General features: G+C 34.1%; 1 protein-coding gene across 3 annotated transcripts in view; it reads right to left on the reverse strand.

Moving 5' to 3' along the window:
* The window catches only part of RPRD1A (regulation of nuclear pre-mRNA domain containing 1A), a 95,368-nt gene that overhangs the window by 36,118 nt on the left and 34,318 nt on the right, over positions 1-24,932 (reverse strand). Inside the window, exons 2-7 of one of the 3 annotated variants that reach the window (XM_027868828.1) lie at positions 23,982-24,111; positions 22,856-22,962; positions 22,674-22,771; positions 20,310-20,436; positions 20,037-20,212; positions 18,323-18,410 (exon numbers count right to left, since the gene is read on the reverse strand). In XM_027868828.1, coding sequence (XP_027724629.1) covers positions 18,366-18,410; positions 20,037-20,212; positions 20,310-20,436; positions 22,674-22,771; positions 22,856-22,962; positions 23,982-24,111 — 683 coding nt within the window. In that variant the 3' untranslated portion in view covers positions 18,323-18,365. Of the gene's footprint in view, positions 1-18,322; positions 18,423-20,036; positions 20,213-20,309; positions 20,437-22,673; positions 22,772-22,855; positions 22,963-23,981; positions 24,112-24,932 lie in introns of those variants that run through there. The other 2 variants (XM_027868827.1, XM_027868826.1) reach the window with 2 other exon arrangements.

Genomic DNA, 24,932 nt, shown 5'->3' on the forward strand with positions numbered 1-24,932 from the left:
AAAAATTCACAGACAAGATTATTATTATTAATTTAAAAAAAGACTCACTAAAAATACAACTGCAATTGCCAATCCCAATTCAAATGCCTACTTTTTCATCTTGATGAGTATGGTCTGTAACAGCACCCAGGGCATCCTTGATGAAAATATGACAACACCAGCAGTCTTTCGAAGAGTTTACCCTTACAGGTACAAATAACTGGCAAGTATATACTTCACATTACACCACAATTTCTGAAGCTGCAAGAGATCCACAGGTCAATGAGAATTCATGAAGTAGGCATAAGTAGGCTACAGCAGATTGTCAATGACTAATTGAGTGCAAGTAACAGCACATTAAGGACATGTATGACCTTAAAAAAAGATATAGTGGTTACGTAAGAAGAGCAACTAATAATAGATGGGCAATACAAGTACTATGATGGTAACCACAAATTGTTCCAAGAAGAAAAAGCCTCCAGCACACTGAATAGATCCTCCATGAAGAATTTATGGGAGAACGTGCATAAGAATGCTAAAGAATCATTTTAGAGTATGAGATCCTTAAGAGTTAGGACTATTTTTTGCTTTTCTTTGTCTCCAATACTTTTCACGATACCTGGCACATAGTGGGCAGTTAACAAATGCTTAACGAATGAATACTTGAATACTTGTTTGTGAGCTGCACTGGTGCAAGAAGGAACCACAGAGTGATGACATCAAAGAATATTATACTCTAGGTGATATCACACAAATCACGAAAACACCACAATTCCATAAAGATAAAAACGGCAATTAGAACTATCCAAAATTGGAATAGGCTGCTTTAGGGACTATTTCACCACATTCAAGATCATTAAACAAAGGAGAGATAACCAATTTTAGGTATATTAAAGATGGAATTTTGTTCAGGTGTGGGTTCTTGAAGTGCTCGTTGGAGTAGACCTCTCCAACTCTTGAGATTCTATGATTCTAGGGGGCAGCTAAGTGGCCCAGTGGATAAAGCACCAGGCCTGGATTCAGGAGGACCTGAGTTCAAATCTAGCCTCAGACACATAGCACTTACTAGCTGTGTGACCCTGGGCAGTCACTTAACCCCATTGCCTTGGCAAAAAAAAAGAGATTCTATGATTCTCCAACTTGTGTTTTTTGAACTACTTTAATTTCACTTAAGTTAAAAAAATATTTTTATAGAAATTTATGGTTCACTAATTATCAGTAGTAATGGTTTATGCCATGTAAAAAAAGCAAAAGACGTTAAGGATATATTCCTCCAAATTGGCAATGTTTCTCTTGCAAAACGGATAAGCTAGTTAACGAAAACTAATGACAAGAAAAAATTATATTTGTAAAGAATCATTTTAATCTTTAAGGGCTATAATATTTTTCCTGGAAAACATGTGACTAAGAAAACACCAACTAATGTGACCCAGGAAATCTTTTCACAATTAAGGTACCAAGACAATAACTGAGACTGTGTATTTTTGTTTTCCATGAGTCAGGAAAAACTTTTTTCATTTCCATTTTGTCATATATTATACACAATACACAAAAGTAATCTGCTCTTTAATAAATAAAACCTAGCAGAATATTATCTTGAGCAAAACCAAAATTCAAATGATTAACTTCACATAGTAACATAGTGGTAAGGTCACTATCAAATAACAATACAAAGTTAAATATTTTTAAAACATACAATGTTCCATTCTTATGCTGTGATGGATTTACAAACTGGAAATCTGATTAAGGCGGCAAATAAGTGACAGAAGAAGTGACAGGCTACTATAGACAGTGATTAAACAGGCAACTGCTATCAAATTAAAGAACTGCAATAATTTAAAGGTTATACCTCAAATCCTATTGCTGTTATAATTAAAATTGTACAATAACAACTTCAATAAATTTGGTAGCAAGTATGTGCATTTTTTTAATCCCTCCAAAAAAAAAAAAACAAGAACAAAAACAAAAACCTCAAGCCAGAACCAACATCTAAAATAATATTATCCACACATATATGTTATCTACTTTGGGGAATTTATTATTCACACTACTCAGGATCTATCTCATTATCTTGGCCATCTTGGATTTCCGAGTGCACAATAAACACGAGTAGACCTCCATTAAAATAATAGCACTTTATGCACAAACATTTATTACTGAGATTGAAAAAGTAGAGTCTATGAAGAATTTAGCAAGATTTCCAGAACCAAGTCACCATATATACTGATATTCTGTAATTCTAATGAAAAAGTGGGTACCAGAAGAGCAAAGAAAAATTTGAGCTGTAGGTGACAATTTTTGAAAACATTAAAGGATAAATAATCAAAATTCCTGAAAGAAAAGATAGTGAAAAGGGTGGAAAAAACCATGAATGATATCATTATCAAAATAAGACAATTATTAGGATCTCAGTTACTGAGCATAAAACTTTCTCACATTTACAAAATTTTTACAGGAATTATATATATGTATACATATATATGTACATGCACACACGCGCACGCACACATACATACACACACACACACACACGGCAAGAGTAGCCTCACCAAAAAGGAAAAGGAAACAAATAGGCTTTCACAAATGCTTTTCTACAATGTAACGTATCATTAATGACTTATTAACTAAAAAATCACAGAAATTCCAAAATCACTAATTATGAGACATGCAACATCAAAACAACCCCGAGGTTTCACCTGAGGCCCTGAAAACTGGCAAAGATGACAAAAGATGGCAATAGTCAATATTAGAGGGGTTGTGAGAAGTCAAAGACATTTTACACATTGTTTGTGGAGTTAAGAATTAGTGAAAACAATTTGGAATTATGCAGAGAAAGTAACTAAAATGGCCATACCCATTGAACCAAAGACACCACTCTAAGAAGGTCATTGATTAAAAGCCCACATGGGGGCAGCTAGGTGGTGCAGTGGATACAGCAACGGCCTGGGAGTCAGGAAGACCTGAGTTCAAATCTAGCCTCAGACACATAACACTTACTAGCTGTGTGACCCTGGGTAAATCACTTAACCCCACTCCCTAGGGGAAAAAAAAAAGAGAAATCCACATGTATAACAGGAACGGCTAAACAAACTGTGTAGGCAGCTAGGTGGCACAATAGATAGTGCCAGGCCTGGAGTCAGAAAGACTCCTCTTCCCGAGTTCAAATGTAGCCTCAGACACTTACTAGCTATGTGACCCTGTAAAAGTCACTTAACTATTTACGTCAATTCCTCATCTGTAAAATGAGCTAGAGAAGGAGACAGCAAAACACTCCAGTATCTTTCTCAAGCAAACCCCAAATGCAGTCACCAAAAATTGGATACAACTGAAAAATGAATGACTCAACAACAAAAAGAAGTTGTGGCATACGAATGTAACGGAACACTACTGTGTTGTGAGAAACAATGAATACTGGTATTTGAAGTAAGCAGAGCCAAGAAAATAATATACACAATGACTAAAACAATGTAAATGGAAAGAAATCACCATAAATTAAATCAATAAAAAAATTATTTTTAAAAAGTGAGGAAAAAAATATGTAGAGAGAACACATGACTTCTATGTTCTCACTGCCTGGTAATTTTAAATAAGCTTGTGAATTTGTAGGAAAACACAATCTTTCAGTCTTGATAAATTTCTCTTCTAATAGATTTCTCATGTATATGTTAAAATCATAAAACAATACTCGACAGATACAACAGAAATAATTTCAGTCAAAAATCCTTTGATTATCAATATCAAATGAAGCATAAAAAAAGAGATGCTTACACTATTGTTCACTGTTAAAACATTACACTCCATCACATGTCCTTATTTATAGATTACTGTGTGCTAAGTACACCAATTCAGGGAATGCCACAAGGCCTCTTTAATTAAATATAAGATTGCTCAAGAGATAAGACTAACAACCAACAAAAAAAAAAAGTTGAAGAATACCTATTTTTTTAAACTATAACACTCAGAAGGATAATTCATTGAGTTAGTCCACATTTGTACGTGTGTGCGCATGTGCGTGCTCTATCTTATACAGGCAATGGGCCAGGCCCAGAATTGAAGAGATCAGGCTGAACTACAAATAATTAATTGTTCAAAGCTGTCAACGATTGTATTATGTTTCCTCACGTAAAAAGCCATCTTTTTAATTTCAATATCTATCTTCTCCCTTTTGCGCCATGGCTGAGAATAATGAAAAAACAGCATGTGAAGAATTAAAAAGGCATGGGATCCAAACAGCAACATTTGGTAGAAATACAAGACAAGGATAAGAAGTATATAAAATATTATCAAGATGATTTGGGAGCCATTAAAAGAAAAGAGCTGATCCAGTCACATATCACACCTGAGATACAAGAAGCAGACAACTGAAGGTTACACTAAAACTCATGAAATGTTCAAAGACCTCACAAAGGCCTCCAACCTCTCTGGAGGATTAGGGAAGATGTGAATAAAATAAATAAAAAGGTAATAAATTACTCACAATAAAAAGGTAAACTAGATTACAATTGGCACCAATGGAGGAAGCATTAATGTTGGTAAGATCAAAGATCCAGTGAAATAGTGAAATATTTGGAATTTAGGGAGTACAGATTGAAGATATTACTCCCCATTTTCAGATAAATTCCTATGAAAGATAATTTACAACCCTCAAATATTAACATTAAGAAGGTTTTTCTTTTTTTAAAAGTTCACCAAAGGTTTACATTACTGTGGATATCTAGCAGAATATCTAAGAGATTTTTTTATATAAAATATTCTATATGTACCTAAATGCAGGTAACATGCTACAGTTCCAGCATATTATCAATCTCCCAGAACACTGCAGAGATCCCTAAATTTGATGATCACTTAAATTATACCAATCCACCACAGGTAAGACAATGCAGATGAAAAATGCTTACTATCCAGATTATGACATACAGCTGGACAGACAGCCTAGGAATGGAACAATCAGTACATGTATCTTGGATGGACACACTAAATGGACAATGAGCAGGCTCAGAATTGAACAAAAGAACAGTACCTTTTCAAACTGCACAGTTCTTTTAACAATGCAAAGATTTTCCCTGTACCAGAGGTCCATTATTTTTTCTCACACTAATGTTCTTTCAGTCAGGTATGCAGCAAGTCAAGTAATTCTAGTCTCCAAAGAAATGAAATTGAAGATCCCCCAAATGGCACTACAGGTGTATTGTGGGTATGACTAGGTTCTAAAATATTACAGATGAGAAATTATGGGTCATATAGTAAGAGCAAGGGCAACTTGTATGTGTCACTGGTATCTGAACTATGCAGAGAACACAAAAACTTGTGTACATTGGGTGAACCACCAATGGTGGATTTATATGAGCACATGGACAAGTCACAGAAGATATGGGCAGGTATGGATAAATTGTGAGTAATCATTGGAAGAAAAATTCATATTGATGAAATCATTGACCCACTGGAGTACTGGTAGTACCCTACAGCTGAAAAAAGGGACTTTTTGGTTTTAGGACCACTTTAAACTCTTAAAAATTGAGAACCTCAAAGAGCTTTTGTTTACATGGGTTATATATTAACAGCACATTAGAAATTTAAACTGAACGTAAACTAGCATTCAACATAGTGCAATGTTGTTTGGATTGAAACAGATGAAGAAAATCTAGTCTCAGTTAGGTAGTTGGAAAAAGGAGTATTTTAAGGCGCCAAAAAAAAACCAAACCAAAAAACTTAGTACTATTATGAAAATAGTATTGATCTCATAGAGGCCTTAAAAGGGTGCCCAGACCAAATTTTGAGAATGACTGTACTATATCTCCTCCCTCAAAATACTTAAAAAACAAAAAGATTCCCAAAGATTACAAGATATCCTGGACAGAACTTTTACTTGAAAAAGGCAACTGAGAAAAAGAAAAGAAAAAGGCAACTGTGGAAATATCAACAATAAATTGAAACCAATGTATAAAGAGAAAAATCGTAATAATCGAAGGTGTTTGCAGGGAGGTACCACACAAAGTACATGCAAAAGGCATCACTAGCCAAGTTGACAAGCATTTATTATGACTACTACGCTAATAAATACATTAACAGCATGCTAATAAACTGGAGACAAAGTTCTCCAAATGCTCCTATTTTCAAATTATATAGTGATTGCACCCAGCTTCAGAACACTGCAAACCCTCCTCAGTTAAATTCAAAGCAATGAAAAATAGATTCATTTCACTATCCACACTGAAAAAACAAAGATTAAAAATACATACCAGTCAGACTATAGTGCACTACTTGACAATACACTGGATTACCCCACCAGTATTTGAGACATTACAGAAGGAAAATGAAGCTGATCCAAGACTGAATGGAAAGAAGAAATGGACTGGATCACATTTGGGATATTACACAGGGTTTTTCAATAATCCCTTCCTACCACAAAAGTCCATCTCCTTAACACCAGTATTTTCAATGACTATGCTATGAATCATACTCCCAGCATAATAAAAATTACAAAAAACCCAAAGGGCACTGTGAAGCCATATGTATGCATTAAGATGTAAAAATGAAAGAAAGTACATTCTTCAATGCAGATGTTATAAAGACAAAGAAAATGAAAAGCAGTCTCTGTCCACAAAGAACTTAAATTCTGAAATACAATAGTATAAAAGGGAAACGGACACAGCACTGGACTCAGGAAAAACTAAATTAAAGTACAGCCTTTGACAATTACTAGTTTTGTGACTTTGAGGGAGTTATTAATTTTTTAACTGCCCCAACTTCCTCATCTACAAAATGGGAATAATTACCTTATCTCCCAAGATTGCTGAGGATAAAATGACATTTGTAAAATATTTTGCAAACTTTAAAGTATTGTATAAAATGTATTTTTATTAAAAAGTTCTAATTGTTAGGGAGGAGGTACTTTGTAGATAGTTTTGAGTATTTGCTTATATCTTATGTGTTAAAACAAAATCTACTTTTCCCAAAAAGTGGCATAAAAGACATTATCAGAACACTGTGAACTGACCTGTTAAGTAACACCATAGGTGCGCCTCTCTCATGTAATAAGAAGAAAACACAATAGACTGATATAGCCTAAGTGGAACATTAGTACCTCAAAAAAATTCAATAACCAAAAAAAGGCCTCCTGTTGTTGAGCAAGTCTTATATATTTATAAACAATATGAACAAGAATAGTACAGGGTGAATAGAATTGCATAGAGAAGCTAGTTTCTGTATCAGTAGAGTACCCATACTAATGAAATAATGGGTCTAGTAAAGAACTAAATATCAGTGATTGGTCCCTTCTAGTATTAGATCTCTTATCCCTAAAGGGAAGTGGCTAAACTAACCACATACTGAGAACCTACAAGAATGTGTCCCTTAATTCCATATGACATTGCACAAATTGCTAAAATAAGCCATAGATTGAACAAAGGCTAAGAAAACACTTAACATTAAACTTTGGGGATAGTACAGATAACTACTAGCATTATTGTCCATTTCAAGAATTACTAAATGACCAAACTGACACTGAGAGTTAGATATACTCAAGATACAAAAAAAAAGGTAATACTTTGGATTGTTTTACCTGATGCTAACATGATTTATGATGTACTAAGTGCTGTCCTGCTCTTTTACAACTTTGTTTTGCCTTGGAAAAATGCTTTTCAAATTCTGTTTTACTTGTTCCCCACACATGACATTCTACCTCCTGTTTTCATGCCTTTGTACATGATGTTCTCCCTTTTCCCATTTATCGCTTGGAACTCTTATTTCCCCTCAATACTCAGATTAAATGCTGACTCCAGAGGGCTTGTGTGATTTCCGTGACTGTTATTGGCTCTACCCATCATTATTTTGTGTGCATATACTTGTCTGTGAACATATTGCACCTCCTGCCCTCAGAAACAAGTTAGTCCCTGAGGGCAAGGAAATATCTCACTTTTGTATCTACATTCCTAGAGTCTAGCACAGTGCATACTGCCATAGAGGAGACATTTAAATGTTTATGGATTGGTCTATAGTTGCTGAGCTACAAAATAAGCACAATAAAATAGTTTAGCAATGGTTTCCATTTGATATAATTTGTAAAACAGAACATCAAAGGGCTCTAAGGTTTATCTTCATATACAGAAAAGGCCCTTGTCTAAAACTGCAGACTACAGGACACAACTGAGAATCATAATGAAAGCAAAACAAAATTATAATTTCTAACTACTTTTTGATTCTACATTGCCTTCATAAAGAAATACATGTAGTAAAGCTTCTCTTGAAAAAAAGTATAGGAACCATAAATATTGGGTAAAAATAAGAGTCTGGAAGCTATTTCTTAAATTTAAATATAAATTTAAATATAACTTTGCAATTATCCACACCAACGGAGAATATCTTTGACTATTACACAACAAAGATTATTTCCCTTCAAAAAACTTTTGATTACATTAAGTGAGTGTTTGATATTTGCAAAACTTCAAGGTGAACAAGAGAAAACAATGGCAGTGTTAAAAATGTCAAAGAAAAAACTTTACCAAGTCTTGTCTTCCTCATACAAATGAATTAAGACCAGTTATCTTTTAAAAATCTTTTTTTTCCTAAGAAAAAAGGTAATTTCAGAAAAAACATGAAATCAAATTTTAAGGCTACACAAGCAGCAAGTCGCACACAAATAAGAGTCAGCAAGAGATTCGCTTTGAGACCAACATTTCCAAAATGAATATGCAATTTTTTACTTTAACATAGGAGATGAGTAGGAGGAGGAATGTCTATGTGTAGAAATCTATCTGATTAATACTTAAGGCCAAAATGGTTACAATAAATATTTTTTTCTTTTGACAACTATTAAAAGCTATTTTAAAAAACTTAGGGCAGTGATCATTTTTGTAATAAAGCCAAGATCAATTAGTAAACAGTCTAAACTAATAAAAATGTTTAAAGGAAGTTTTACTGCTTTTAAGTACATACAAAAAAAATCTGATTAGGCTAAAAAAGTACTGGTTAATAGTGTTCTGTTAAAAACATTCTGTACTAAGGATTACTAATTGGGAAAGAATGATTTGTAATTAGCATAGCAATTTATCATAAGTATGGCAAATTTTGTCCAAAACAGATGATTTGGAAGTATTAAGTCCACGAAATAAATACAGTTTAAACATGTCCGTTGAAAGCTCAGTTCACACTATTAATATAAACTTTACCTTAGCTACCATGTGAATTCTAAGTGCTAAATTAGCTTTTTTAAACTATAATTAAACTTTCTAATACTAAATTTTGTAAATGCAGCAGTACTTATTTCTCTTTGAAAATTATGAACACATAGTTATCTAAAACCTATGTGACAGTTTGAAAATTTCACTGACATGCTTACTTAGATGTTATCTTTAAAAAAAAAAAAAAGTTACCATGAGAAAATTCTTGGATCCATCACAAAGCCTTTTCAATTGAGTAAAGTTGGACCTAGCACAACACTGCAAATAGAAGGCAGAGAAAGGGAAGGAGTACACTCCAGGGATGGAGGAAGTCCTATGCAAATACACATCTCTGAGCGCTGAGAATATCCATTCAGTTCAGGGAATACCCAGTAGTTCAGCTTGGTAGGAATGAACAACTGGTGAAAGGGTAGAGAATGAAGATAAGGAATACAGACGGCAAGGAGAATGTGGAAGATTTTAAATATCCATTTAAGGAGTTTATACTTTATCATAGAGGGAATGCATAGCCACTTAAAATTCCTGACCACAAAAGCAGCATGGAAAAATTCTGGATAAAGGATTAAAGAGCATTGCTGTTAGGAGAAAAATCCATTAGGAAGTAGTCCAAGTAAGAGGCAATGAACCCCTGAACTAGAGGATGGATACAAAGGGTATTTTGGAGTTAGAACCTAGAAAACTCATTGCCCAACTAGCTACAGGAGGAAAGGAAAAAGTGCAAGCAAAAAAGGACTCAAGGTTCTCACCACTAGGATAACCACTCAAGAGAAATATTGAGAAAAGGAAAGGGAATAGGTTTAAGGCTTTAGGATGACTAATGATGAATACTGATCTTACAGTTCATCAAAATTTCAACATCTTTTTAATTATCGAGCCATGCCTCCCAAATCTTGTACTCTGATTATGCATATGACTTTACATTTGTCATCATTATGGTATTTTTGGAACATGACTTTTATGCAAAATGTTAGCTACCACTGTGTTGCCTGAAAATTAAATAAGCATATTTTCTTTGCCCTTAAATTATTAATAAAAATAATTAGTATCCTAGATCTAAGGACAAATGCTTGGAATATACAACTAGATACTTCCTTTCCAAGTTGGCCCACTACTAACTACGAGTCCCACTCTTCAAACAGTTCTGAATCCATCACCAGTAATACCACCTAACTTACATCTCTTTTATATCAAGACAGAACCTTCTGTAACCTCAGCATTTAATGGGCATGATGTGGAAGATGAGCCAGCAAAGAAGCCTAAGTTGTAGTGACAATAACATATTTAAGAAACGTAAGATAAAAGTATTTAATAACTGTCATACATGATGCTATTTTAAAACTATTACCATGTTCCTGCTGATGTGGCAATACTTTCAGGTTTCAAAAGCTCCTGTAATAAAACTACATTTATAAGGACTGTGGTTAATACTTCCTTTAATGACATCACCCTGAAATATTCTTAGAACAGATTTCTTAAAATGTTAAATTACTATTAAACTGACTGAAATTACTAGCATAATCTTATAATTTCACAGGAAGATGTTCATTTTAGCTTCCAGATGTACATATATTCCTCAAGGAAATGCAATCATTAAAACATGAGATTGTTAAATAAGGAAGAAGTTATATACTCAATCACCTACATATCTATGATTACCCAGTTGAATCAAAAGATTAAATTTTCAATGACTGAAAATTAAGTGCTTTCATTCATTTAGCAAACAAGATAATAAATCATTATTCTTTTCTTATCTAACTAAAAAACTGATTTCCCAAATGTGAACAGAAATAACTTCTTTAAAAATGTATGTATATGGGCAGCTAGGTGGCACAGTAGAGCACTGGCCCTAAAGTCAGAAGTACCTGAGTTCAAATCCAGCCTCAGACCAAACACTTGACACTTACTAGCTGTGTGACCCTGGGCAAGTCACTTAACCCCAATTGCCTAAAAAAATAAAAAAATAAAATAAAAATAAAAATGTATGTATAGGGGCAGCGAGGTGGCACAGTGCATAGAGCACCGGCCCTGGAGTCAGGAAAACCTGAGTTCAAATCTGGCCTCAGACACATAATACTTACTAGCTTTGTAACTCTGGGCAAATCACTTAACACCAATTTCCTTGCCAAAAAAAAAAGTACGTGTACTATATACCTTCTGAAGAATGATACTTACATAGTTGTAAAGAAATGATATTAAAGTTCTATCAACTACATGTAGTGGGAAAAATTGTCTTAATTAAACTTACGTTGCTTTTACTATAAAAATTCAACCAGGGGAAGTAGTAGAAAACCAAACAAGCCTAAGACACATGATAATCCCACCTAGCCAATCTGTTTTTATTTTATTAAACACTCTCTCCTTACCTATTCTCCATGAGAATGAACAACAAAAATATTTTCTGGGGATTACAACACAGAAAAGTAACTTGGGAGCCAAGATGACAGAGTAGCAGTAAAGTCCCTCCTCCTTCCCTCCTAGGTACACAGGTGTACCCCTCTTCTACAAAGGAATCTAGAAAATGCACCAGATCAGATCCTTACTAGGAAATTTTAAAAAGGGGGCAGCCGGAGGTCACTTTTTTAGGCCAGGTCAATATATGGAGCCAAAGAGGTTAGCAGACACTAGAGAAGGGATTTGGCCAGAGGCATGTCGTGGAAATCATTTTAGCACAGAGAGAGGCTACACAACGGGGCAAGAAGCAGTCTCAGATCCAGCACAAAGGGGTTTAAATTTATGCACGGTGCAAGAAGAGGCTAGAAGTGGCAGTTCTGATGTTCACTAACCAGTTCTGTGTCACAAGAATGGCCCTAGACCTAATGGTATGATATCATGGTGAAGAAATACAGCAGGTCCTAGGCTATGGAGGGGGTAAATTAAGAAATAAACAGCAGTTGTATAGTTTGAACCCCAAGAGTGGAGTACAGGTCTCATTTTTAGCCTCCAGCTCAGTCTGAAGCCTGGAGCAGAATAACAAGGGGAAGAATACCAGAACAAAGGGGAGCTTCCAGTTCTGTCCCTTGATTCAGCAGAGTTTTCCAGCAATCTGACACTGGCCCAGTACAGCAGCAATCTACTAAAACTCTGAAAGAGGTAAGCCTATAGACTTATTGATCAAATCCAAAGCCAGGGGAGGAACTTGAAGAGAATAGACTATGGGGGCAGCAATGAGACTATGCCCTGGATCAGAACATTTGGAACCCACTAGAAGTTTACAGGTCCCCAGCCTGAGCTGTCCCTGAGCTAATGGAATAATACAATACTCAGTCCCACCAAGAAAGCAAAAGCAGAACCACTCAGGAAGTACACGTAGCCCAGCTCTATCAAAAAGTCTGAAGTCAGAAAACAAGCTGTAAGAAGTAAACATAGAAAAATCCCAACATAAAAGGCTATTATGGTGACAGGGACACTCAAAACACAAACCTAAAAGAAAAGAATAACTACAAATGATCTGCAAGTAATGCCTCAGAGGAAAACATAGCTGGAGCACAAAATTAACTAGAATTTTGGGGAGAAGAAACAAGCTTTTTAAATGTTTTTATAAATGAAGAAATGAGAGCTGTAGAGGGGAAAAAATGCAAAGAAATGAGAGCTATGGAAGAATGGGAAAGGAGGGGGCAGTTGGTGGTGCAGTGGATAGAGCACCAGCCCTGAAGTCATGAGGACCCAAGTTCAAATCCGGCCTCAGACCAAACACTTGATACTTACTACCTGCGTGACCTTGGGCAAGTCACTTAACCCCAATTGTCTTAACAAAAAAAAAAGAATGGGAAAGGAGAAGGGGGAGGGAAGGAAATACACATGCATTAAGCAAATACTATATTGCTAGTCATTGTAATAAGTACTTTTACAAATATTATCTCAGTTTGACACAAGAGATACAAAGCCTCACCCAAGGAACAAACTCTCTGAAAATTAGAATGAACCAAATAGAAATTAATTACTCTAGCAGACAACAAGAAATATTTTAAAAGTCAAAAGAATGAATGTAATGGAATGCTATTATGCTATAAGAAGTGATGAGCAGGCTGACTTCACAAAAATCTGGAAAGACTCAAATGAATTGATGCTGAGTGAAGCGAGCAGAACTAGAACATTGTACACAGTAACAGCCACATTGTGCAATGAGTAACTTTGAAAGACTTAGCCATTCTCAGCAACGCAAGGATCTAATACATCTCCAAAAGTCTCATGATGGAAAATGCTATGCGGGGCAGCTAGGTGTCACAGTGGATAGAGCACCTGCCCTGGAATCAGGAGGACCTGAATTCAAATCCAGCCTTAGACACTTGACACTTATTAGCTATGTGACCTTGGGCAAGTCACTTAACCCCATTACTTACCCCCCCCCCCCAAAAAAAGGAAAGGGAAAAAAAAAGGAAAGAAAATGCTATCTACATCCAAAAAAGCACTACGGAGTTTGAATACAGGCTGAAGCATACTATTTGCTCTTTTTTTTCCTTCTGTTTTAGTTTGTTTCTTCTTTCTTATGGTTCCTCCTATTGGTTCTAATTCTTCTTTACAACATGATTAATGTGAAAATGTTTAATAGGAATGTATATGTAGGGCTTATATCAGATTGCATGCCGTCTTGGGGAAGGAGGCGGAGAGGGAAGGGGAGAAAAATTTAAAACTTCAAAACTTATGGAAGTGATTGTTGTAAACTAAAAATAAATTAATTTTAAAAAGTAAATGATTAAAAAAAAATCAAAAGAATGAAAAATCTAGAAAATGTAAAGTATCTCATAGCAAAAACAACTACCCTAGAAAACAGATCAAGCTGAAACTTTTAAAAATCATTGGAGTAACTGAAAGTCGTTACAAAAAAAGAACCTAGAGACATCAAATTTTAAGAAATCTTAAAAGAAAACTGACCAGATCTTTTAGAACCAGAGGGCAAAGAGTTATCACCTATCATAAGAAAACCCAAAAGGAAAACAACCAGAACATCTTGGCCAAAATCCAGAGCTTTCAGGTCAAAGAAAAAAATTACTTCTAGCAGTCAGAAAGATTGAATTCAAGTAACAAGGAGACAGAGTCAGGTTCACTTGTTCTAAAAAGGCGCAGAGAAGTTAGAAAATATTCCAGATAACTTACTCCCCCACCCCCCACCCCAAAAAATACAACAGGGGGAAATTATACTTTTAATGAAATAGAATTCCAAACATTCCTGATGAAAAGATCAGAGCTGCATAGAATCTCCGAAGTGTAAACACAGGAATAAAGAGAAACATAAAAAAGTAAAAATGAAAGAATCATAAGGAATAAGGATAAACTTTCATTCAAATAAAGGGAGATGATTCCTGTGTCCCTCTCTGGACCCTAGACTCATCATAATAGTCTAATTAGAAAAGGACTGGGAGTGGACTGTTTTGTCTTAATGATTTTACGAATGGAAGGAGAAGAGGAATATCTTATGAGGTGGAAGGAAAAGGAAGGTTAAAGAAAATTATCTTATGTAATCAGGGCAAGAAAAAAAGTCTATGAGGAAGGATGGGAGAGGGGTGATAACCTGAACCTCACTCTCATCTGAACTGGGCAAAGGAGTAAAGAATACACACACACAAATGGGTATAAAAACATATTTCACTCAAAAGAGAAACAGGAGGAACAGAGGAAAAGGTGGAAATCAGAAAGAAACAGATTAAGGGATTCATCCCAAGTAAAACCAATCTAAGTAACTACAAAAATATTTCTAGCTCTTCGAGGTGACAAAGAATGGGAAACTATGGTATCCATCAACTGGGGAATGGCTGAATAAATTATGGCATATAAATGTGATGGACCACCACTGTGCTGTAAGAAATGACAAAGGGAACTGTTTCAGAGAAACTAGGGAAGATTTGTATGAAGTGATGCAGAATAAAATCAGGAAAGTCAAAGAACTTTCAGAGTGTAGAATAAGACATTTTAAAAATGGCCAATTTAGAAATTTGTTTTGCTTAACTATACATATTTGTAAGTTTTGTTTTTCTTTCTTTTTCAATGGAAGGGCTACAGAAGGAGAAAAGGTGGATTTTTACGGAAAGATTAAATTAAAAAAAAGAAATCTATCTCTTTTGAGTTCATAGCTATTCAATACAGTAGTAAGTTTTGGACACACTTTACAGAAGAGGAATCTAAAGGATGTGGGCATGGTCATTCTAGTGGAAACAAGTCAGAAGACAACACGGGTTTAAATTTTGGTTCTGCTACTTTTTAGCTAACTGCATGGCCTATAGCAAAACATTTAACGTCTTTGGGCTTTGGTTTCTTTATCTAAAAACAGGGCATTTCATTAGATAATTTCTACATTCTTTAAGAGAATAATAGTACTGTCCATGGTTTCCTTATTCAGTTTCCTACTCTAGGCATCATACAATACAGTCTTTAAATATATTTAAGGAACTGCTAAAGTAGCCCAGTAAATCAAATGCTGGACTTCGAGTAAGGAAGATAAGAGTTTGAATCTTGCCTCAACACTTACTAACTGTGACCATGATCAAGCCACTCAAATACTCTGAGCCTGTTTCCTCATCTGTAAAACAAATAGGGCTATACTCCAGGCCCTAAGAGCAGTTCCAGCTCTGAATTTATAATCCTATGCTATTGAGACTTCATAAACTGAGGAAAAGGAAAAAACTCAATGGAGTTATTCCCTTTTAAACTCAAGTTAGCCAATTTCTAAAATAATTTCTCAATTTAACTCAGTACAATGCTTCTATTAAGCAATATTACCAAAAAAAGAGAGGAGGTTTTCTACATGCTATACTGAATGCTCTTTGTAACAGTAACCTTTTCAACATTTTAACTGTTTGGAACTACACTAAAATATTAACAGATAAAAGTTTAAATTTGTATTTTTAAACCCTATATTTTAAAATATTCATTATGAAAATCTTGGACAGGTTCTAAATTTTCTGTAAGTTACAAAATGGGCAAATATCACTATTTTAATCAAGCAGCCATCTTTTCAGATTAATCAAACTGTATTTTCCCAAAACTCCTGTCATAAGATGCAAATTATCTTTTTGCTTAATTTATTGAAATATGTGGCAAATGTTCGCCAGTTAATAAGTAGTCCATGAACAATTCTAATTTTAAGCTAAGAAAGAACTATAAAGTGGTACAGTATACTTGGATAACAATTTAGGAGTTAAAAACTCACATATAATGATGGCACACATATAATAACCTATATTGGACTATTTACCTTCTCAGAGTAGCGGGGGGGGGGGATTAGGAGGGAAGGATAGAGTTTGGAACTCAAACGTTTTTTAAAAAATGTTAAAAATCGTTTTAATATTTAATTGAGGGGAAAATATTATTTAAATTTCAAAAACAAAACAAAACAAACTCACGTATACCCTTTGACTAAGTAACCTTATTAATAGTATTATACCCTAAGAATGTAACTAGGGGGAAGAAACCCAAAAACCTCTCTAAAAACTAAAATATACATAGCTGTTTGACCTGCAATAGTAAAAAACTGGAAAAATAAACTACGTGTTCAATGGTTGTAGAAGACTTGAACAAAACGTGAAATAACAATGCAGTAGCCTATTACTACGTTAGTAGTAACCAGTAAAGAAATACTGAAAGGGTCACATGGTATGCAAATTGAAGCAGAATCAGAAAAAAGGTATACTGTCAAAAGAACAAAAATGTATATGTATTCAAATGGAAAACACTAAAGAATACAATAAAATTGTTTTCTTAAATATGTATTTTTTATGTAAATATGTCTGACTTTTTATAGCTTTGAATTTTTTAAATTTATGCCAAAGATTAAGTTTATATTTTAACTTTGAAAAGTAATTTTAGGTCATAAATAGATGAGTAGAAGGACCAGAGAATTCATGATGTAAGACATCTATCTGGAGGAAGTACTGGTATGTGACATTCAGAATGACCCCACCCAAAAGACAGACTGAGATTTCTCTCTCAGTGTCCTGATTTTTGACCTTGGAACTATAATGCTTTCCTCTTGGAACAACTAATATAGTTGCTGAATATGCACATTTTAAGTGTATGCTTTATTTTTTGCCATTTTATTAATTTTCTAAAATTACATATATACAAAATGACATGCTAAAAAAGTGAGCAGCCCAAATCTACGGTGTTTTTTAAACCACAGATTTATATTTTGGTGTTTTTTTAAAGGTAGTTTCTTAAGTTTATCTATTTAAAATAATTAAAATGGACATTTCTTTTTAAAGTTTTCATATGTATATGTATCCTTATTTCAATCGCCACCACCCCCCCTTTTCAAAATAGAGCAGTGAAAAACACTAAATTCTCCTGAAGTGAAAAAAGTAAAATGATATTACAATAAAATAAAGCACTTATAATTTCGAACATGTCTCAAAAGTTCAAAAAGCAATTTTTAAATCCCCTATCTGACTTCCTAACCTAAAATTGATAAACATTGCCCTGATACAATTTCTAACAGATACAAAAGAATTTTGAACTAGATTCATGTCTAGATTATCTTGTACTTCTGTATAACATATTATACTATTAGAAACATCTGTACTTATGTCAATAACTTGATTGTTATGCAACTGTTAAGTCATGAATTTTTTTAAAGATTGGCAATTGGCTGGTAAATTTTAAGAAATATTTTAAATTCTCTTTCACAGTAAATAAGTTTTTATACTAAGTTTTTTGGGGGACCTGACATGCTACAATTTGATATCCAATTTTCAGATATCTAATATGATTCAACTATTTTAAAATTATATGCTATTAAAAAAGGATAATTCTTAGACCAGATAAGCACAAACAATACAGATTTGAATTTCTCTTGATTTTTAAGACAAAAAAACCCACCTAGTTGCTAAAATTTTAACATGTTTCTGTAAGTCTGGTCAAAAATAAATCTTCAAACAACTAATATGTCTAATTAATTTCTAGCATGTTTTCATCCTTTAAAAAATTCCTGTTTTTGTTACTTATAATATAAAGTTCAAGGGATATTTTTCTCTATGTTAGCTAGGAAAGCCAATGCTAATAAAAGTGAATTAACGTGTTGAAGAAATTCCCTTATGTTGCCAATGTTAAAAAAAATCTACCATGGGATATTAACTAGCTACTGTGGAAAGAATAAAGAGTGAGACAGTGGTATAAGGTAATTGGGGAAAAATTCAAAATATCTTCTATTTTTTTTTAAAAAACATGAGACAATACAGGATTTTGAGTTTGATGTTTATTTTTAGCAGGATGGGTGTGCTAATGGATGACGACATCATTAGAAGATACGCCCTTGTCCAACACCTGCAATAGAAGCTAGATAGAAGTTAAAGAAACCATACTTAAAGTCAAAAGCTGTGCATGTTACTACTTACCCTCAATTCTGTTAATAAGAAGAAAATAAGCAAGAGCAAAATTAGCTTATGGATTAAATCTTATTATGTTATCAATAGCTGTTAACTTATCAGATTTATCCTTATTTTTCAAAATACCATAAATAAATAAAATACGGGTAAGTAAAAGCTTTTAAAGGGGATGTACTAAAATACCACAACTCCTTTCCTTTTGATGTGGTGGATTGGTAGTGGAAGGAGAGAGGTACTACTGAATGAATGGTGACTGGAGGAAAGCTAAATGATTAAGGGAGATACAATATATTCTAACCCTGCTGAAATATAGGCTGGCTGCTCCATTTAATTTTTCTGTCAGTCTACAATTAGCCACGGTATAAAGAGTTGGTGTAGTCACTGATCACACTGGCCTATATGTGCCTGTGAGCACAGTGGACCTAAGACATATAGTGAATATCAGTAGAGAGGTCAAGTGAGGCCAAGAGAAGCAATGCAATAGCATGTCTGGGGTTTAAATTTCCATATATTTCATCCATTGTATCTTAAATGTTGTAAATACAAAATGTTACTAGTAGTCTATGTGGGTTCTAGCTGATGTGTGCATGCTGTTGCTGCTCTGGAGATTAGACAATACACAAGAATGCAGAGGGCTGAATGGGCATGATGCTTTGTTTCAGATCCTACATGAGACTGACAAGCTGATTATACCAACTAGCCTACTCTTCACTTCTAATCTGGATGATGACAAGTGGGAAAGTTCCCATCTCCTACTGTCACTGAAGAAGGAAAACTCAGGTAGTTATTCTTATTGGCAATTGGAGAAGATATATAACAACAGTTGGCCCTCATTTAGAATATAAAATCAAACTGACAATTCGGGAACTGTCAAGAGAAACTCAAAAGTTTACAGGTAACTGCTCCTAAATCTAGAACTTTGGATATTGGAAAAAATCTTATTAATATTAAACTACGCAGTTGCTATAACAGAAAACATTTTACCTAAGCCTAACTACTAAAAGATTACAGATCATGTCCAAAATTTCCCCTTCCTACCTTGAGGAGTTCTGATAATATGAACTAGGCCAAATTATACAAATCATAATAAAATTCATAGCTAACAAGTTGTTTTCATTTCTAAATCAACTACGTAAAAGACCACCAGTTGATAAAGGCAGTAATTTAAAAATTACTACTATTACAATAAACATTCACACCAGTCCTGTCTTTCCAATGCTTTTTGTTACAGGAGAGAAAAGGAAATGCTCTTATTTAAACTGATAATGCTAACAAGTTGTTTTATTAATGCATGGTCTTCCATATAGCTACCTGTAAAAGTGAATAGAATGCTGCTAGTCCAAGTTTTTGACTATTCCTTTGGCTAACTGGCTTGGTCCAAGTAGGGAGAACCCAATTAGAGGAGGAAGAGGCAAATTTAGGGCATGGCCTGTAATATTTATATACAAATAAAAATAAAAAATTCACAGGATCTACAATAAAGGCCCTAAAAGCTTAAACAGGGAAAAACCCATGAAGCAAATATATTAATTTAAAAGTTCCAAATAATTAAAGAGTTACGCACTTCCAGCTTATGTTCTTTCTCTGCAAGGGCTTCTTTTTGACAACGAAGAAAATCTGATAACATTCGAGTTAGTTGCTTCCTATCATCGATTTCTGCTGCCAATCGACCATTGTAATCCGCCAACAGCATGCATGCATCATCTACCATCTTGGAAAGCTGTTCTCCCGATTCTTTATCTATGATGCAAGAAAAGGTAATAAACAAGTAGGTAATACATTAAAAACAAAGCCATGACTTGTATTTTATTCAAAAATCAGAATCATTCTTTCTCACCTGTTATTTTGTCTAGTAGAGATACATCTTGGACTTCAACAGGTAAAGAAGCTATTCTCTGATGAACTGCTGCATCACCAGAGGCTGCATTTTCAAGTTCTTGTAAGGCTCTAATGAGATCTATAGTCTGAAAAAGCAGACAACTTCAGAATCAAACTTGTCAAAATCAATACGGTTAATCAAAATTAATTTAACAGCCATGCAACTTCGTGGTATGTCTGCTAGATCAAACTCTTTGTAAAGCTCCATTTGAATACCGGGGAAGATTAAAAGATCATAAATCTATAACCTCCAAAATATTTTTACTAGTTTTATTCTTAAAACAAAATCTCACCCTCTGTTCCCCTACTCTCACAAGAAAGATCCCAAAGCATACCTGAAAAAAAAAAATCAGATGATTTGCCTTTTGTAGCTCTTTATTTTAAAGCAATGATTTTACTTAAAGCAACCAGAATTTTGGTCAAATTTGTGAGATATTTCCAATATAGTAATTAAAACTACAAATCACTTGCACGTTTTCAAATAAAGCCAAATAAAGCATATCATGGGTGTTGTGAGTTTTTCTTTGTTTTGTCCCAGCCAGCTGATGTATACAATAAGGCATCTTTCTTGTACCAATTCTAGGATTTTCCACAATTCTGAAAAGAATATAGAGGTTGGAGGGTCTTATTAGGATATGGCCCAATCAGGAAAAGGGTTACTACTCCCAAATCCTAGAGAGATCAATTGAGTCCTATACACTAGACCAATCTAACTGGTTGGGAGGCAAAGTCAATATAGGTGTCTAATCTAAAGTTTGCTACTAAGAATTCATATCAGGGATTATATATCGTTAGAGGAACAAACATACTGATAAAAGGAAGTGATTCTCAATTCACCAATTTAAATGCTTTTTCCAATTATAATACAATGGCTAAGTAACTAGCAACTAGTTAAAAAATGTCAAGTTGATAAGTTATCCTATATTAAAGACAAATCAGGCTTCCTGATAAAAGGTTTTGATACAAGTGACTGTTTTATGAAAGTACAGAGAAAAAGCAAGTGGTCTACACTGAAGATCAAGGGAGAGTCCTAAGAACTACAGTCATGTTCATTCTAGCAGGGTGACCCCAAAATAAGATGCCATACTTTTAGATGAGGGTAGTGTCTAATTTCCTACATGAGAATGAGCTTCCTAAAATTCTTCATATCAAAAAATATAAGGAGATAAACCTTGAGAACATACTTAGGGCTATATCTGAAGGTGTAAAACCAGGGAATCTAGGTTATAGTATCAAATACTTTGGTTAGGGCTCTGAGTTAGTACTTTAAAAATGAGAAGAGGATGAATAAATTAAGAAGAAAATATCCCATGTAAGATTCCCTCTACATCCAGAGCCTGTAGGGTAGAATACAAATCTATTACTTCCTCTCCTTTATACAATACTTACCTCAACTCAAAAGCAGGCAAGCTAGAATTAGAAAGCTGAAAGAATGGAGAAAGACCCCAAGAAAATTAGTCTCTTTAAAGAGGAAGAGATAACATTCCTCCGACTTAGATCATAGGTTAATAAATTTAAAGCTGGAAGAGACCTTAAAGGTTATCATGTCCAATCCCCTCATTTTGCAGATGAGGAAACTGAGATCCAGAGAGTTAAGTAACTGACCCAGAGTCACACAGCTAATAAGTGAATCTTATATAAACCCAGGAAACAAAAATATTCTAGAGCTCCATATAAGAAAGATGCCATAATGTACAAAATGGAAAGGATGATACTAACTCATCTTCGGAGAAAATGAAGAATAGAAACTTAGAACTGGAAGGGATCTCAGAGATCATCACCATGATCCTTTACTTATCATTACAGTAATTTTTAAAAGTCCTTTTAAAAGCACTTAAAATCACTTAAAAAAAAAAGAAAAATAAAAAGCAACAACATATATCAATAAAAAATATGAGTTTGAGAATCTCAAACGTACAACCCAGCATTCTAATGAAATTATCACTTACTTAGAAGAAACAAGATGTCTCAGAACATCTTTATTTTTTCCAAGAGAGGTCTAACACCTAAGAGAATGGAATCCTATTTCAAATAAACATAAGCAATGTGGTAAAGAAAAAATCTGAATGGTTTTATGTGACATTTATTTAGTTCAGAGGATCTTTCTTTACCCTTACATTTATAAGATCAATTTACCAAAGTAAAATTCAATGAAGAGTTTGACTAACAACAAAAATGTAGTAATACTAGTAATTTGCAACTATATAGAGGCAGTATCAAAAGTCTTAGACTTGGAGCTTTAAGCTGTTAAAGCCTAAAACTGCACTAAGACTTTTGAGACTCCCGTACACTAGGATTCTCTTTTGAAAGAAAGAATGTCTACCTGTGGAGGTTCACTTGGTGATCCTAGTGCTGAACAATTTTCATTCTCATCCACCTTTATCTGTTCATATGAACGCTTTCTGGACTTCTTATCGCCATCTGATTTAAAGGAAAATGTAATTATTTTCATGAAAAAAAATGATATTTTGTGAATAAAATAATCATAAATTTACATATACTTACAGAGAGCTTGCCTAAGTTGTTCTAATACATCATTTTCATAAACAGACCTTTCTTCCCAAATAGACAGCACTCTTCCAAGATGCTTTTTACAATTTTCATCAGTCTCACTGAAGGAAACATAAACAGAATATTAATAGTTAAAAACCTGGTGTTCTGGGCCTTTAAAAAAAGGTTAGTGGTAGTTTTAAGCAGAATCAGTAATATCTTGAACGGAATTTCTGAATTGACCAGTAATTTAGAACAGATTAAAAAAGTAATACAAATAGGAGCATCTCAAACTATGAAAACACAAGTGTCTGCTGTTCTACACTAAATCTTAACTTTTAGAGCACATGATGTCTTCTTTCCTTGTTTCATATGATTTATCTTAGCAAAAGATACAACTGGACTTTATAATTTGGATTAACTCATTTGAGCTATCCTTATCTAAAATCACTTGCTTTGTTTTTTCTTAGCTTCCAGGTTTTTTTTTTCTTCATACATTTGCTCAAGAATTTCAGGAAAGAGCATAAAATCCTTCATACATGCATGCATACATATATACATACATACATATATGCAATTAATAGCTACTATGAAATTGCCATACTTAATTTAAACTGTGATAGGATTATTCAAGATTTATACTCATTTTAAGACAATTCCACATTTTAATATGTATATCTGGAAAACCATTATGAGGTACAGCTAAAACTAAAACTCATCATAACACATAACCACCATATTCAATATTCTGGATAGCAAATAAAGGGAGAGGAAAAAACTAAAGAGAATACCAAAAATCATTAGGCAAGGCAATACTTTCTGGCCTCTCAAAAGGTTATTAAAAATCTACAGATTTAATATTTATATTCAACACAAATTACTGTTTTCTTTAAAATAAGTTTGTATATATGTATATACATGTTCTCTCTCTCAACAGTATATAAGCTTCTTGAGGGTTCGGAATTCTTATGTCTTCATTATGGTATCTCCTGCTCCTGGTACAGTGCTTAGCATACAGTTGGTATTTTTAAAATGCTTGATGGTTGACTGACTGAAAAGGAATCTTTAAGAGAAATATTTTTATAATCTGAAAGAGAAAATTTAAGGGGGAAAAGTCTCATTTTAAAATATTTTATTATACCTGGAAACATGTTTAAAGGCTTCAACTATGACTGGTGCAAAATCTTTTGTGAATTCTGGCCCTTTTCTTTTGCTGTTCTGGATGACATCATTGGCAAGATAAAGAAATGTCAGTTTCCTGTTTGGTTTGGCTGAAAAACAAGGAAAAATTAGAAAAGGTTTAAAATGCACAGTAAATAGTTTAACAAAAGAACAAGAACATCTGAATGCCTTTAATAATGAAATAGCATTACTTATTAGAGATGAACAGTCAGTTCTACAGTACCACTTTTTGGGGAAAACATGAATTTGTTTCAGTTTGGTTGATATATTAGGAAACACTATTCTCTTGAAAATTATTACTTCTAGCAAAAGTTTAAAAAAAATTACTCATTGCTTCTGGAGAGTCTAGATAGAATTGCCTTCTCCTCTAGTAGCTGCCTAATGTATCCAGGATAAAATACAAAACTCTGCTGGTTAACAAATCAAGCCCTTTCATAAACAATCTGGCTCTAGTCAATCTTTCTGGGATTATAATAACAGGGCTCCCTTTCAAGCACTCCATATTCCACTCAAACTGGCCTAATGGCTATTGCTCATGTTTGACATCCCCTCTCCCGTCTCCATATGTTTACATAAGTTGTTGTTCCCCACGCTTCTTGGAAACCAAGCAGAAATACCTTCCCTGGATCTCTTCTGCTCCCCTTAAGTGAGCAGTGGGCTGAGTAGGATAGGCTGGCTCTTCCAACACCTGAGTACAGTGAGGGGATGCGCCACAGGCCCTAGGTTCTTGCCACTTTGCTTTGTTCCACAGTAAAATTGAGGTCAACTAGTCCTAGATTTCCTTACTGCAATGGTCCCTACTTTTTTTTTTTTTAAAAGGCTTTCCTCACCTTTTGCCTGGACTATTGCAATTTCCTCCTAACTGATCTCCATACCTTGTCTCTGTCCATTCCAATCCATCCTCCATACA

Source organism: Vombatus ursinus, unplaced genomic scaffold (genome assembly GCF_900497805.2).
Source record: "Vombatus ursinus unplaced genomic scaffold, bare-nosed wombat genome assembly UNPS02014791.1, whole genome shotgun sequence".
In the NCBI taxonomy this organism is placed as follows: Eukaryota; Metazoa; Chordata; class Mammalia; order Diprotodontia; family Vombatidae; genus Vombatus; species Vombatus ursinus.